At 44.4% G+C, this 16,637-nt stretch overlaps 1 protein-coding gene across 5 annotated transcripts in view; it reads right to left on the bottom strand.

The window, feature by feature from the left end:
- LOC140428098 (uncharacterized) overlaps positions 1 to 16,637 on the bottom strand; it is a 135,484-nt gene that overhangs the window by 80,539 nt on the left and 38,308 nt on the right. For 4 of the 5 annotated variants that reach the window (XM_072514146.1, XM_072514147.1, XM_072514148.1 and 1 more), the window contains 5 exons: positions 13,387 to 13,542; positions 5,607 to 5,806; positions 3,557 to 3,646; positions 2,797 to 2,871; positions 367 to 471 (listed from right to left, as the gene is read on the bottom strand). In XM_072514146.1, the coding sequence (XP_072370247.1) occupies positions 367 to 471; positions 2,797 to 2,871; positions 3,557 to 3,646; positions 5,607 to 5,806; positions 13,387 to 13,542 (626 nt within the window). The remainder of the gene's footprint in view (positions 1 to 366; positions 472 to 2,796; positions 2,872 to 3,556; positions 3,647 to 5,606; positions 5,807 to 13,386; positions 13,543 to 16,637) is intronic. The other variant, XM_072514151.1, reaches the window with a different exon arrangement.

Genomic DNA, 16,637 nt, shown 5'->3' with positions numbered 1-16,637 from the left:
CCTACTCCTCAGGGATTACAACAGTTCAAGAAGGCAGCTCACCACCACCTTCCTAAAGGAAACTAGGGATGAGCAACAAATGCTGGTCTAGCCGGTGATGCCCATATCCCATAAATTCATTAAGAAATTTGGGATGGGCAATAAATACTGGCCTTGCCACACCCCAACGATTAAAAAAAAAACTAAATTACTATTACACGCTTAGAAACTTGTACATTTATTTAGTGTTAAATCAAAGGATTTGAAGCAAATTTTGTAACGATTCAAATATCTTTCCAGCACAAGCTGACCCACAAATATACAGTCCAGTCCGACTATGACTGCACCTCACTTTCATCCAGTTGCCCAGATTACAGTAATACTCACTGGTTTAAAAAACATAGGTTTCATTCTCCCCTGATGCATCTCGGTGACCCTACGATGCAGGACATCAAATTTCTTATCCAGTCTCTGGATAGCAGCATACATTACCTGACAGATAAAGGAAGACACCAAGATCAGAGTGGTCCCAAGTGGCTGAAAGTGCTCAATGTTTTCTTTAGTTATAAAATGCAGAAAGCAAAGGAAGTGGACCAGCGGCTGTTCAGAAACCACTTATATCAAGTGTACAAAGCTACACAAACCAAACCGAAGAACATACAAAGTGTATTTAGGGACAGCCTGCTTTGGTAATTTTTAGAAGATTAAATAAACAGTTGAAGAGATTATTTTTTGCAGATGGGAACTGGGACCTTTACAAGATGTGGCAGCTTCAGTTAAACCTCACAAAATCAGCACGTGCCTTATCTGCCCTATTCATTGGGATGATGTCCTGTTATGAAGTTTTAAAGGGAATGGAAATGTGCAGTGGTGACCCAGAAGGTGTTACCGGGGACGAGGAGTAACAAGAATGAAGAAAGGCTTGATATTTCCTTACACCCAGAGGATGAGTAGAATGTGGCTTCTCTGCTCCAGTGCACAGTTCAAACTAGGAGTGGGGGGATATTACAGCGTACCTGGAAAATGCAACAAAATAAGAATAGACTAGATGGCCTGTGGAGAAATTCTCCAGTGCAAACATGACAATGTAGAGATCTGTTCCATGCTGTAACATTATATGATTCCATGACTGTTCATCCCAATGGCAGGGAGCCATTATTGAGGTGCAAGGATAGAGGAAAGCACCATAACATAGCACTGAATTTCATCTTTCCTTGGCATGAAAGTGTAGTTGGGTCTTATTCCCTATCATGGTAGGGAAAATAGGTTTACATCTTGAAACACAAGGGCCATATATTTGATCCAGTTGGAAGCCCAGTGACATTAGATCGGAACAGGGTGCATTTACAGTGAGTTAGCCACTGGCCTTTCATCATTGGTATCTGGGTTCACATCCAGTCCAGGCTAATGGAATGAAAGTCTGCTCTAACTGATGGCTGAAAATGTCCTGTGTTTAATTAGTTTGGGCGTGCACAGCCCTCTTCCCAAAAGAGTCTGAAATTGGTATTAATGGGCAAGTAACCCCCTCAGCAGGAGAGGTCAGAGGCTGGCTAGTGAGGGAAACTGGGGCTGGGGCATATTGAGACAGAAGGGAGGAATGCAATCCAAAAAAGACATTACTCCAGAGGCAAAAAATGGGCTGTATTAGATTGGCTGTTGTTATGGGTCCGGGTTTACAGAACCCCAAAGTGTTTCATAGAGTTCAACTGACCCACAACTTTTAATAGATTGTGGTGTGGGAAGCACACTGCGTGCTCTCCGGGTGTGATACAGCAGAAATGGACAACTGGTTTTTAAAACAAAACAATGTTTTTTCTATGAACTCAAGTTAACCCTTTTAAAACAAACATTGAATATCTTAACACCCATTACTTCAAAGATAACCCCAAAAGACTACAACACTAAATAATCCTTCAAACTGTTCCTTTAAACATCCAAAAGACTTCAAACCTTCAAAAATAGGAGCACATTAGGTTACATTCAATATATTTATAGTCTTTGGATTGCAGAAATCAACAGACAAACTCTGTGTTTCTTCCTGCAGCTCTCAGCAAAACACACAGACAATCCCAGCTGCGTTCTCAAACTGAAACTCAAAAAGCAGAAGTGAGATCAGCTCCCCCCACCCTCTGGCATTACTTCAGTAATATGATCAGCTCCATTTCTTAAAGGTACATTGCTTAAACATCCATTTCTTAAAGGTACTCTCACATGACACTGTTATGTAGTACCTTATAATTAATTCCATAATATCAGGCACTGTGTAGAGTGGCCAGTAGATCTGATACAAACACGCTGCCCCCTTCCTGGAGATGAATTTCTACCCCATAATCATTACACAGAATTTACAGCACAGAAACTGACCATTCAGCCCAATTGGTAGTAGGTTTTAACTTGTACACATTCGAAAGTGATTGTGATGTTCTGCTAATTTTGTATTTGTTAGGTATTTAATTGTATTCAGCTGGTGGGCATTAATTGGGGATTCACTTGTGCTGCAATATATAGGAGCAGGCTGAAATTTGCTTACTGGGTTTGGAGCTGTATGTTTGTAATGTCAATAAAAGTTAAGAAGTGTGTAAATGTTAATCTCCAATTCTACATTCCACAACCTGACTGTCTGGAGTGTCACAATTCTCTGTGAACTTCTGTAAATAATTGGGAGAAAGTCCACAGATATCCAAGCCTGTACTCTTTTGAGTAGATTTTGATTCTTTTAGATTAATTTTTTGTGTTGGAGATGGGAGAAGGCTTCAATTTTCGAGAATATTTAAGAACTGCACAACCAATTTAGATGGTCACCGAGCTAGCTGTTACCTGGCAGTAATTGAGAACCTCCACCAGAGTCCTTTGCTGATCTGTGACATATGAACCTTCTGACATATCACTGGCCTGTGTAGAAAGAAGATGGATTGGTTCACTGTAATTACACAAAACTTAAGTGTTCCGAGCTGTGAAGTCCCAAGTATATTTAATTTTCAGAGAGCTTGACATGAATAAATATAAATTCTTCATTCTTTTCCATTAATTTTCCAGATTTTGTTGGATGCCAAATAACAATCTGCGCAGAGCAGCAGGGATGGGCACTGTACTCTTCAATTGCAACACACAAGTTCCAGATCTCGACTGTGTTATAAGCGAGGTGACAAATAGAGGCTAGGAGCTGGGTTTTCATGTCAGAGGTGGTAACTGGGAGGAGTGACTAATCCCGACGCCATGATCTCATCTTTAACGGCAGATACCAGGAAAAGTGATTTTCGTGGTATGAAACCCCACTTTGTGTTGAGGTGGGCGGGGGGGGGGGGGGGGGTGCTCTCAGATCAGAGAGGAATGTGAAACAGGGACATTTTTTCCCCCAAATGGATAGTCAAATTTTAAAACTTAAAAAGAAATAGCCAAATCAATCAAATACATCATTTAAATTCTACATTTAAAAGTAATCTGTTCTACTTTTTACTTAGGGTATGTATAGATTTTAAAAATATGAACGTATTATGAGCACGCACTAAATGAGATGGAGAATACATCTAACTAGGCTAGACAGAAGCACAGTGACTGTTAAACTAGGATTACTCACACATTCATAGTCAGCACTGTAGTCATAAACAAAGTCACCGTTTTCTTCATAGTCTGCATAATCTCCTGTGTCTCTGGTTCTCATCTGAGGCTGTAGATAATTAACACACACAAACCGATTAGAAGTGGGATAGAGGAATCAGTTAAATTTCTATTTTTTTGGATCATCATCATTGGACGAGCCAAAGGCTATTCTTTCCAGCATTAAAGTGAAGGCAGGCAGCAAACTCATGAACATAAAAATACAGCAATGATTAAATTGTATAGATGATATTTATGAGCCATGATTAAAGTGTATTAGTGCAGTGTATGGAGCCCTGTGATGTGCTTTGATACTTGTTTAAAATCAGGATTAATTAGCCAAAACATAGAGAGTTCAATCTCCAAGTTGATGCCACAATTGATGGGTTCTTATTTCCTATTACAGTGATTTTAGGCATTCAATCACCATGAAAAAAAAAAGAGTTGAAAATTATTAAGTTCCGAGCTCCCTTCACACGGGAAGAAAGGCCATCATTGATGGTGGATTGATTAGCAGAAATTAGCTTTTTGTTGCTCCAGGACCCCTTACCTCGAGGTTCCTCTGAAGGAAGTAAAATTCTACCTGATTTACATTAGAGACCCCCTTAAAAAGGAACTGTGCACCATTGACGGCAAGTTGCGATGAAAACTCTTGACAGCTGCAAAACATCTGTCAATGGTAATGGCCAGTAGCTGCATTTCCAGATCATACAGAGTTACTAAGTAGATGAAGCATGGAACATCCAAAAAAAAAGTGGTCTCCTCCATCTCCTGAGGCAACATTTAAAATTGTGCCTAAAGCATGGTCTTGTTACCTGGGGCCCAGTGCCACTAAAGGCTTTTTCTTTGATGTAGGGCTATCATCAGCATTAGTGCAGTGAGGCAAAGAGGCACAAGTGTATCATGCACGTTTGACAGCCTGGGTTGTTCACCACTGCAGGATTCAACCTTGTTATTTTACACGAACACTAAAGACAGAAGATACCGTCGATAATAATAGTGTTGAATCTGTAGGACTCTCCTGTGTTAACCCAATTGTTTGAAATGAGTTAATGCTGCCAGGGAAGAGAGAAACACAATTTAAACACATTAAGCATTTATCCAGTTTCAAACATTCATTGGGCATTATCTGCAACAGAAATTCTCGGCCTGAAAGCTGTTGTATGAACCTCATAGGAATTGGGCGATGAAGAAAGCCTCAGGCCCATCAAGTTTGCCTTCTACCAACCTGGTGGTTGCATTACATAACAATAATGGAACAAGAGAAAGAACATCCTATCAGGAGCTCGTTGGATACAAGGGAAACCCTTGACACATTTAGGGAGGCAGTGGAGTAGTGGTAATGTCACTGAACTTGTAGCCTGGGACCTAGACTAACGTTTTGGGGACACAGGTTCAAATCCCAGCAGGGCAGCCGGTGGCACTTAAATTTAATTAATAAAAGCTGGTATTGAAAGCTAGTCTCGGTAACAGTGACCGCAAAACTATTGTTGATTGTCTTAAAAAGCTATCTGGTTCACTAATGTCCATTAAATTTGCCGTCCTTACCTGGTCTTGGCCTACACGTGATCCAGATGCACAGCAATGTGGTTGACTCTTAACTACCCTCTGAAGCGGCCCAGCAAGCCATTCAATTCAAGGGCAATAAGGAATGGGCAACAAATGTTGGCCCAGACAACGACGCCCAGGTCCCATGAAAGAATAATAATGTGTACGAGATTCCCCTCATAGATCAGCAGCAGAGCTACATGCAGTCCAATATTCTCTGTCCCTGTTTGAAGCAACCACAGATTGGACAATAGCACAGCCACCCAGTGGAACGGAGACCCTCCGGTGACTTCCTTGACTAACAGACCCATTCTTAAAAGGTCATATTTGAGTAATAAAAGGCCAGCAAGAACAAAATAGGGGCCAAATACTCAAGACACCCACAAACAGCAAATTCAGTGGTGATTTGTTTTTGAACTGAATTGTGTACTTTTATTTCTCCCCAAATATTTTTTATTTTCAAACTTGGTTGCAATACCTACTGCATTATGGATTGTGATCTTCCTTCTTTTTGGTCTGTAAGTGTAAGTGTATTCTCCACTCCTGGGTCTAGCCTCATGCGATGTAGTACTAGATGAAATGTCATTTCTGTTTGGTAGGCACTCTTGTGGCAAGCGTGCAGCAGACTCATTTGCATTCATACCTAAATCACTGCGAGGACCTTCTGCTCCTGGTTTCTGCACTGAAAAACAGCGAACAAGAAAAGCAAAACCAGACAGAACTTTTAAAAACCGACAAAAAATACAACTTTAGGACTTCTGGTGGCAGCCATGGAGTGAGTGGTCACACATTTGGCAGCTCTCGCTCCAGGTGTTTTCTTTCAGACCTTTTCCCCATTTGTAAGTGGATGTTTTGTTGAAAAAAAGGTGCAGGGGTGACTGGTAAAAGTTTAACTCCACTGGTGAGGCTGGTGGATGGGTCCACGGACCAGAAGCGGAGCGAGAAGAAGGGAGCGAGGGGGACTTTAATACAGTCATTGACCCAGATTTGGATCGGTCGAGCCCGAGGTCGGGGAGGGTGTCGGCGGTGGCGAAGGAGCTGAAGGGGTTCATGAAGCACATGGGAGGGGGGGCCATGGAGGTTTGGGAGGCAGAGGGCGAAGAAGTTCTCCTACTTCTCCCATGTGCACAGAGGGTACTCTTGGATTGATATTTTTTGTGGTGGGCAAAGCGGAGTGGCGGCTCGGGGTAGTCAGCGATCGTGGTTTCAGACCACGCACTGCACTAGGTGAACTTGCAAGTGGACCTCGGATGAAGTTTGGGCTGGTGACCATGGGGAAAGCAGTAGTTGTGGAGGGTCACAGGGGCAGTGTATGAGTACAGGGAGAAGGCTAGTATGATACTGGCCCGCCAGCTCAGGAAGCAGGGTGGGAGATTGGAAGGGAGAAGGACGGGAGGGTAGAGTGGTACTGGACCCGGTGGAGGTGAATGGGGTACTTGAGGAATTTTACAGGAGGCTTTATGAATCGGAGCCCCCAACTGGGGTGTGAGGAATGTGGTGAATTCTGGACAGATTGGAGTTCCCCAAGGTAGAGAAGGATCTGGCAGAGGGGTTGGGAGCACCCATTGGACTGGTGGAGGTGATGGATGGTTTGGGGGCAATGTGGGCAGGGAAGGCCCCGGGCCCAGATGGCTTCCTGGTGTAAATTTATAGAAAGTTTCTAGGAGACCTGGGGCCCCTGCTGATAAGGCCATTTAATGAGATGGGGCAGCACCCCCACATTATCGCAGGCCTCGATATGCGTAATTTTGAAGCAGGATAAGGACCCGGAGCAATGTGTGTCCTACCGCCCGATATCACTGCTGAATATAGACGGCAAGTTGTTGGCAAAGATCTTGGCCTGACAGATGGAGGACTGTGCGCCAGGGGTGATATCGAAAGACCAGATGGGGTTTGTAAAGGTGAGGCTAACGTTAGGTGTTTATTGAACGTTATAACGATGCCCTCGGAGAGACGGAATGTGGAGGTGGTGGTCGCTATAGAAACGGAGAAGGCCTTTGATCGGGTAGAATGGGAATATTTGTGGGAAGTACTGAGGCAGTTTGGGTTCGGGCAGGGGTTTGTGGATTGGGTCCGGTTGTTATATCAGTCACCGGCAGTGAGTGTAAGAACGGACCGGGTGAATTCGGGATATTTTAGGCTGCATCATGGGACAAGGCAGGTATACCCACTCTCCCAGTTTCTCTTTGCCTTGGCGATAGAGCCACTGGCAATGGCGCTTAGTGTGTCAAGGGGTTGGAAATGGATAGTGTGGGGGGGGGGGGGGGGGGGGGGGGGGTTGCACAGGGTCTCGCTATATGCGGACGATCTGTTGCTTTACATATCAGACTCATTAGAGGGAATCATGGACATTTTGGAGGAATTCGGCCGGTTCTCTGGGTATAGGTTAAACATGGGGAAGAGTGAGGTCTTTATGATCCAGGTGAGAGAGCAGGAGAGGGGGTTGGGCAAGAGTCCGTTTAAGGTTGTGGGGACGTGTTTCAGGTAACTGGGCATCCAGGTGGCGCGGAAATGGGAGCAGCTACATAAATTGAATTTGGCGCGGCTGGTGGAGCAGATGAAGGCGATTTTAAGAGCTGATATGTGCTCCCGTTGGCAGGGCAGGTACAGTCAGTGAAGTTGGCAGTAGCCCCGAGATTTTTATTCGTGCTCTAGAACCTTTCAATTTTTATTCCAATGGCCTTCTTTAGGAAGATTAATGCATTGATCGCGGGGGTGGCAAGGAAAGCTCCACAGGTAAAGAAGGTGATGCTGGAGCGGGGACATGAGGTGGAGGGGTGAGAGAGAGGAGGGGCTGGCCTTGCCAAATTTGATGAACTACTACTGGGCAGTGAATATAGCCATGGTCAGGAAGTGGGTAATGGGGGAGAGGACGGGGTCAGGGTGGGAGCGGATGGAGGCAGCTTCTTGTAAGGACACTAGCTTAGGGGCACTGTTGACAGTGCCTCTGCCATTGTCGCCGGCCAGGTACTCCACAAGTCCGGTGGTGGCCCGGAGAGCGTGGGGACAGAGGCGGCAGCACCTGAGGCTGGAGGGTTCCTTGGTTTGTGCACCAATTTGCAGGAATCACAGGTTCGCTCCAATGGGGCTGGACGTGGGGTTCTGGGGAGGGCGGCGGGCAGGGATTGAGCGGTTTTGAGACTTATTGGTGGGGGGGTAGCTTCCGAGCTTGGAGGGACTGGAAGAGGAGTATGAGCTGCCAGGTGGGAATGGGTTCTGGTACTTACAGGTGCGGGACTATGTGAGGAAACAGATGCCGTCCTTTCCTAACCTGCCGCCCCAGTGGTTGCAGGACAAGATGGTGTCGAAAACAGGGGTTGGTGAGGGCAGGGTGTCGGAGATCTCCAAGGAATTAATGGACTGGGAAGGTGCCCCGATAGGAGAAGTTAAGTAGATGTGGGGGGAAGGCTGGGTTATGGAGGAGGGTGAATGCATCCTTTTCCTGTGTTAGGCTTAGCTTCATTCAATTTTAAGTAGTCCATGACAGTGGCCTGAATGTGTAGGTTTTTTGAGGGGGTGGAGGATCGGTGTGGTGGTGCACGGGAAGCCCCGCGAACCATGTCCACATGTTTTGGGCCTGTCTGAAACTGGAGGGATTTTGGCGGGGATTCGTCAGAGGGTGAAGGTTGTCCCTGGTCCAGAAGTGGCGATTTTTGGAGTGTTGGGAGACCCGGGAGTCCAGGGGGCGAGAGAGGACAACGTCTTGGCCTTTGTCTCCCTAGTAGTCCGGAGACAGATCTTGTTGGAATGGAGGGACTCGGGGCTGCCGAAACCAGGGATGTGGATGAGCCAACTCGCGGAATTCCGTAGGTTGGAAAACATCAAGAAGGATGTTTGATCCTTGAGAAGGACTGTGGAGGTGTTTGCCCAGAGATGGAAACTGTTTATCGACTTCTTCAAAGATAGTTAAGAAGTCAGCAGGGGGAGGGTGGGGAATCTTTGGGGTTAAAAAGGGATATTGTGAAGATGCCGGCGTTGGATTGGGGTGGGCACAGTACGAAGTCTTACAACATCAGGTTAAAGTCCAACAGGTTTGTTTAGAATCACTAGCTTTCGGAGCGCAGCGCCTTCATCAAGTGGCAGGGTGGGTGGAGGGGCACTGGGTATTTATTTGTTATTGATTTCCTGTTTGTTCTCTTTTTGGTTTTGGTTGTGTTTGATGGATATATACACAAATGCCGTAAAAATCGCCATAACCCATTTTTTAAAAATACAACTTTAAATGCGACATTCTAAAAGTCTAGAACCTCCATGCTGATTCTAAATGAAAAGGTAGGCCTGAACATGGAGGTGCACAGCCAGAACACTGGAGCACACAGCACAGAAGTGAGCGGAGGTTTTACAATGCACTGGTCAGAGCTTGGCTGAAATACTGTGCCCAATGTTAGTCACCACACATCAAATGGGAACCAACTACATGTATTGGCAGCACAAATAATTATATGGGAAAAGTCGTTCAACCATAACTCACGAGAACAGTTAAAGATAGTACAGCTACAATTTTAATCTCTTGCTGGCCTGTTTGCAAGTTTTGGGGCAGGAGGGAAGGTTGGCCTGTCCAGTTATATAGGACTGGGTGAGGCCTAGGACAGCCATACACCCTTACCTTAATGGAGGCCTTTAAGTGCCAATTATTTTTTTCCAATTAAGGGGCAATTTAGCGTGGCCAATCCACCTAATCTGCAAATCTTTGGGATGTGGGGGTGAAACCCACACAGACACAGGGAGAATGTGCAAACTCCACATGGACAGTGACCCAGGGCCGGGATTCGAACCCAGGGCCTCAGCGCTGCAGGCAGCAGTGCTAACGACTGTGCCATGTGCTGCCTGCTAAATGCCAATTATTGACCACTTGAGGGCTGCTTGCTTTCCACTTGCCTGCAATATTTTGACTGGTGCAATATTTTGACTGGTGGGAGGAGTTCAAGAATGCAGGGAGATCACCCTGTTCTGGTCTTGGATAGGAAAGGGTGGGATGCCTCCATTCCCGACCTCCCATCTAGATTGGCAGCTCTCCCCCCTTTGCCCCCAAGGTCTGTCTCCACCCATCCCCCCTAACTTAAAACCAATTGAATTAGAAAAAATGTTTATTCAAAGATAAATTATTGGAATAATCTGACAGTTACCCTAGTGCAGGCAACAGGAGTAGGCCATTCAGCCCATCAAGCCTGCTCCGCTATTCAATATGATCATGGCTCATCGGAAAGTTCAACTGGATTGGATTGGATTTGTTTATTGTCATGTCTACCGAGGTACGGTGAAAAGTATTTTCCTGCGAGCAGTTCAACAGATCATTAAGTACATGAAAATAAAAGGAAATAAAAGAAAATACATAATAGGGCAACACAAGGTAAAAGAGAGAGGTAAGTAATAATGTTAGTCTTAGAATTAAATTTTAAAAGATTAGAACGAGTATAAGATAAATAAAAAGAGGATCTGTTAGGGAGAGCTCGCAGAGAATCACCTCGCTCCGGTGCCATCTTGCAGGAAGTTCAATGTCTTTTACCCACACTATTTCCATAACCCTTTATGTTATTGTTAATCAGAAATCTATTAATCTCTGCTTTAAAACATACACAATGACTGAGCTTCCCTCTGGTGTAGAGAATTCCAAAGATAAAGCTCAGTCAGTTACAGAAATAGAAAGATGAGTTTCAATGGGCCATCTATGAGGAATACAGATGCATGCATGTAAAAATAATGAAGTGTGGTGAAGAACACTGATGAGTTACAAAGCACAAATATATGTCAGGAAATATGACATAGTGGCAATAATGGAAATGTGGTTTAAAATTGATGAGGACTGGGCGCCTTAATATGCAAGGATTTGATGTGTTCAGAAAAGATAGGGAAGGGGAAGGGGCAGCAGTACTGATTAGGGAAAACATTGTATGATTAGGAAGAGGATGTCCTTGAGGCGATAAGGACAGGATCCATTTGGTCAGAGTTGAGAAGCAAACTAAATAATCTAAAGTACAGCGGAAAGCAGTGGACATCTTCAATACTGAGAGTATTCTATAGGCCTCCTAATAGTGAGAGAGGGGATAGAAGAGCAAATCTGTAGGGAAATCACAGATTTTTGCGAAAGCTGGAGAGTGGTAATATTTATATATCCAAACATCGATTGGGATAGGTTTAAAGTAAAGGATAAGGAGAGGGAGAGTTTATGACTTGTGTTCAGGAGAACATCCCTGACCAATATATTCTTGGTACATCGGATCTGTTGCTGGTGAATGAGACAAGTTAATGTGTCGGTGGGGAAACACTTGGGTAAGAGTGATCATTGCATCAGAAAGCTTAGGCTAATAATGCAGAAGAACAAGGAACAATCTAAATAATCTAAAGTACAGCGGAAAGCGACAGGCCCTGACGGAGTCCCTGGGCGAGCACTCAGAGCCTGCGCAGACCAGGTGGCGAGTATATTCGCAGACATCTTCAACATCTCACTCCTCCGCTCCGAGGTCCCTACCTCCTTCAAGAAAAACACCGTAATACCAGTACCAAAGAAGAACAAGGTAGCCTGCCTCAACGGCTACTGACCGGTGGTACTGATGTCTGTTATCATGAAATGCTTCGAGCGACTAGTCATGAGATGGATCACTGCCAGCCTCCCAGACGGTCTCGATCCACTGCAGTTTGCCTATCACGCAACCGGTCCACTGCAGACGCTATCTCACTGGTTCTACAATCAACACTCGAACACCTCGACAACAAGGACACCTACCTGAGACTGCTGTTCATAGACTGCAGCTCTGCCTTCAACACCATTATCCTGACAAGACTCAGAACCAAACTCCAATCTTGGACTTGACCCCTCCCTGTGCAGTTGGATCCTTGACTTCTTCACCAACAGACTGCAATCTGTCAGGACAGGCAACAGCACCTCCTCAACACCGGGGCCCCGCAAGGATGTGTGCTCAGTCCTCTATCATACTACCTATACACACACGACTGTGTGGCAAGATTTAACTCCAACTCAATCTATAAGTTTGCGGATGATATGACTGTGGTGGGTTGTATCACTACAACGACAAATCAGACTACAGAAGGGAGCTGGATCACTTGGTTGCATGGTGTACCGAAAACAACCTCTCTAAATGTCGGAAAGACCAAGGAACTGATCATCGACTTCAGGAAGCATAGCACTCACATTGATGCAACAGTCAAGAAAGTCCAACAACATCTCTACTTCCTATGGAAGCGAAAGAAAATTGGCATGTCTGCATCGACTCTCGAAAACTTCTACAGATGTGCCATAAAGAGCATCCAATTCGGCTGCATCACAGCCTATGGCAACTGCTCGATCCAAGGTCGCAAGAAGCTGCAGAGTGTGGTGAACTCAGCCCAACTTATCACACAAGCTTTCCACCCTCACATTGATTCTGTCTACACCTCCCGCTGCCTCAGGAAGGTAGACCACATTATCAGAGACCCCTCCCACCCAGGCTTTGCCTTCTTCCAGATCCTTCAATCAGGCAGAAGATACCGAAGTCTGAAGACCTGCACATCCAGACATAGGAACAGCTTCTTCCCCACAGTTACTAGACTCCTCAATGACTCACCCTCGGACTGATCTGTTCCCCGTAAGAACACGATTCACGACGTCCTATGCTGCTCTTGCTCATGTATTTGCTTTGTATGGCCCTTGTTCCGCTCTGTCACCAATCACTGTTTGTCGATGTACCATTTGTCAATGTACTCTATCGATTATTCTTTTTTTGTCCACTATGTACATACTGTGGACGTTCCCTTGGCCGCAGAAAAATACTTTTCACTGTACTTCGGTACATGTCACAATAAATCAAATCAGTACAGTGTCTAAATTGGGAAAGGTTTGGATAAGGTAGACAGGGAAAAACTGTTCACATGAGCTGACGGTATAAACACTAGGGGACACAGATTTAAGGTTTTGGGCAAGAGTTGTGGGTGGAGGGGGATGTGAGAAATAATTTAAATGTAGTGAATGGTAATGATCTGAAACTCGCATCTTGGAGGCTGGTGGAAGCAGAGACAATCAACGATATCAATAGGAAATTGGATAGGCATTTGAAAAATTGCAGGGCAGCAGGATTAGAATAGCGAATGGGACTGATCAGTTTTCTCTGCAGAAAGCTAGCATGGACTTGATGAGCTGAATGGCCTTCCTTTGTGACTATGATTCCAAGTGACTTTTGCTTAGGCTCCTGTAAATATAGCACTGACAAAGAATGTATTCTTCTTACAACAGAAAAGACCTTTGTTTAGGATTAAAACATTATTTACCATAAACTACAGCAGCCAGATATCTTTTTTGGTTGTTCACTTGTGGCTGATCATCAGTAGTAAGGGACGATGAACCATTCTGAATGTCCACCATTTCGGCTCCATTGAATATCACAGCTTCTGTATCGTCTTCTACTTTAACCCTCAGGTACGAATCTGCAGCAAAAGTTTAAAACAAAACTGCAATTAAATCTAAACAACGTGCTGCTACAACTATTTTAAAATCTCTATGTTTAGATCTCTGTACATGTAATATGTTTACAAAGCAATTCAAGAACAAAAAGGACAAAATTCTTACCACCGTTATAATAGCACCGTAGATCAACCCTTTCCTGTACAATTTAGAATGGCTTGAAACGTTCTAAACAGAAAATTCCATAACAGAAAGCTAGGTCATAAGTTGTAGGGCACGATCTTCCCAAAAGGGAACAAAGTCCCTGAGCGAGCGTGTTTAGCCGCATGTTAACCAGCACTCACATGCCGAGAATCACATGGTTATTCAACGGCAAGGCCGCACATAGGCAACGGGAGCTCTGCTAGCCGGAACGTCCGACAAAAGCTCCGAGGCCCACAAAAAAATCCCCGATCTCCCCCCCCCCCCCCCCCCGCCCCCCTCCGAATAGAACATGGGAGGGCCCCCCCCCGAATAGAACATGGGAGGGCCCCCCCCCCCCCCTGCACCTCCCAACACCCTCAGTAGGCAACTCCAGCCCAATCGCGTGCACAAAATGCCAGCTTGGCACATTGGCAGTGCCCCTGCCATCTTGCAGTACCACCTGCGCACTGTCAGGCTGGCACTCAGGTGGCACTGTCAGGGTGTCAAGTTGGCAATGCCAGGGTACCCAGGTGGCACCAGCAGTGCCAGGGCACCATCCTGCCCAAGGGGCATGCAGCTGGGGGCCTCCAATCCCCTTGGGAGAAATAAAACGGATGTATCAGAAAGCATGCACGGAAGAGGAATCTGAGTGTATACCAGAGTGTTATTATCGTAAAAGTCATGTCTTGATGAGAAAATGGAGACCTTGACATATGCAGGCGGATGAAAAGTGGGCAGAAGTTCATCAAGTAGTATTGCCGGTAGGGTATAGAAAGGAGGTGTTGCGAGTTGCACATGAGGTACCAGTGGGAGGTCATTTGGGAATAAGTAAAACTCAAGCTAAAATCCAAAAACATTTTTATTGGCCTGGACTACATAAGGATGTAGTTAAATTTTGTCAATCATGTCACACATGTCAAGTGATAGGGAAACCTCAAGCAGTGATAAAACCAGCGCCCTTAATACCCATTCCAGCACTTGAGGAACCTTTTACAAGGGTCCTAATTGATTCCATAGGACCGCTTCCTAAAACAAAAAGTGGGAATCAATATCTTTTGACCATAGTGGATGTGTCTACTAGGTTTCCAGAGACCATTCCAGTACGTAATATTACAGCTAAAGAGATTGTGGAGCAGTTACTTAAATTCTTTACTCGATATGGACTACCCACAGAAATACAATCGGATCAAGGATCAAATTTTACCTCAAGGTTATTCAAAGAAGTTATGGATAGCTTAGGAATAAAACAATTTAAATCAACTGCGTACCATCCAGAATCGCAGGGAGCGTTAGAAAGGTGGCATCAGACATTAAAGACAATGTTGAGGGCGTATTGTCACGATTATCCAGAGGATTGGGATAAAGGAATTCCATTCGTACTGTTTGCAATTAGGGATGCACCTAATGAGTCAACCAAATTCAGTCCTTTTGAACTAATTTTTGGTCATGAGGTAAGAGGACCACTTAAATTGATTAAGGAAAAATTGGTGAGTGAGAAATCAGAACTTACATTGTTGGATTACGTGTCAAATTTTAGGGAACGATTAAATAGAGCAGATGAATTGGCTAGACAACATTTAATAGCACAAAATGTGATGAAATGGGTCGTGGACAAGAAATCCAAAGTTCGTAGATTTGCCAGTGGAGATAAAGCTTTTGTATTGTTACCAGTGGTAGGTGAATCTTTAAAAACTAGGTTTTGTGGACCTTGTCAGATTGAAAGGAAATGAAGTGAGGTGAATTATGTGGTAAAAACACCAGATAGAAGGAAGACTCACCGAGTGTGTCATGTGAATATGCTTAAAAGGTACTTTGAAAGGGAAGGAGGAAAAGGAGATTTTAATGATTCTAACTCAAAGTGACGAACCAAATCCAGATGACTGTGATTTTGGCATACCTCAAATTAAATTGGAAAATGAGGATGTTCTTCAAAATTGGGATAAATTGTTGAGTTACCTTCCAGAGGAAAAACGAACTGACCTGAAAGAGTTATTGATATCACATGGGTAAGTTTGTGGAGATAAATTGGGAAGTACTAAAATGGCTAGGCATGATGTAGATGTGGGAAAGGCTGTTCCAATCAAACAACATCCATACAGACTTAACCTTTAAAATTGGCACAGGTTAACAAAGAGATTGAGAGTATGCTTAGAAATGGCATAATTGAAGTGGGTTGCAGCCAATGGTGCTCACCCGTAGTGATGGTACCTAAACCAAACGGTACCCAACGGTTGTGTGTGGGCTATAGAAATGTTAATGCAGTTACAAGAACGGACTCTTATCCTATCCCATGTTTGGAGGATTGCATTGAGAAAGTGGGACAATCAGCTTTCATTTCCAAACTGGATTTACTTAAAGGTTACTGGCAGGTACCTTTGTCCGAAAGGGCGAAGGAGATTTCAGCTTTTGTGACTCCAGATGGTATATACCAATTCAAAGTTATGCCATTTGGCATGAAAAACGCCCCAGCCACATTTCAATGGTTAACTAACATGTTGTTTCAGGATTACCCAATTGTGCGGTATATATCGACGATCTGGTAATTTTCAGCCAGACATTGAAAGAACATTTAAAACATTTGATGGAGTTATTCGATCGACTTCAGGAGGCGGGTTTGGTGATAAACCTAGCTAAAAGTGAACTTTAAAAAGCTCAAGTCACTTTCCTTGGCCATACGATCGGACAGGGTCGAATGGTCACACCGGATGTGAAAACGAAAGTTATTGAGGAGTTTCCGATACCCTCAAGACGAAGGGAAATAATACGATTTCTTGGCATGAGTGGATTTGATCGAACATTTGTGAAAAATGTTTGTAGCCTGGTTGGTCCACTAATAGACTTGAAGAAAAGTCGAAACTTTCAGTGGACAGCGGACTTTCAACAGGCTTTTGACTGCCTGAAAGCTGTGATAACCAATGCTCCTGTGTTGGAGAAT

Source organism: Scyliorhinus torazame, chromosome 8 (assembly GCF_047496885.1).
Source record: "Scyliorhinus torazame isolate Kashiwa2021f chromosome 8, sScyTor2.1, whole genome shotgun sequence".
NCBI classification, from domain to species: domain Eukaryota; kingdom Metazoa; phylum Chordata; class Chondrichthyes; order Carcharhiniformes; family Scyliorhinidae; genus Scyliorhinus; species Scyliorhinus torazame.
This window is presented reverse-complemented; position numbering and strand designations above follow the sequence as displayed.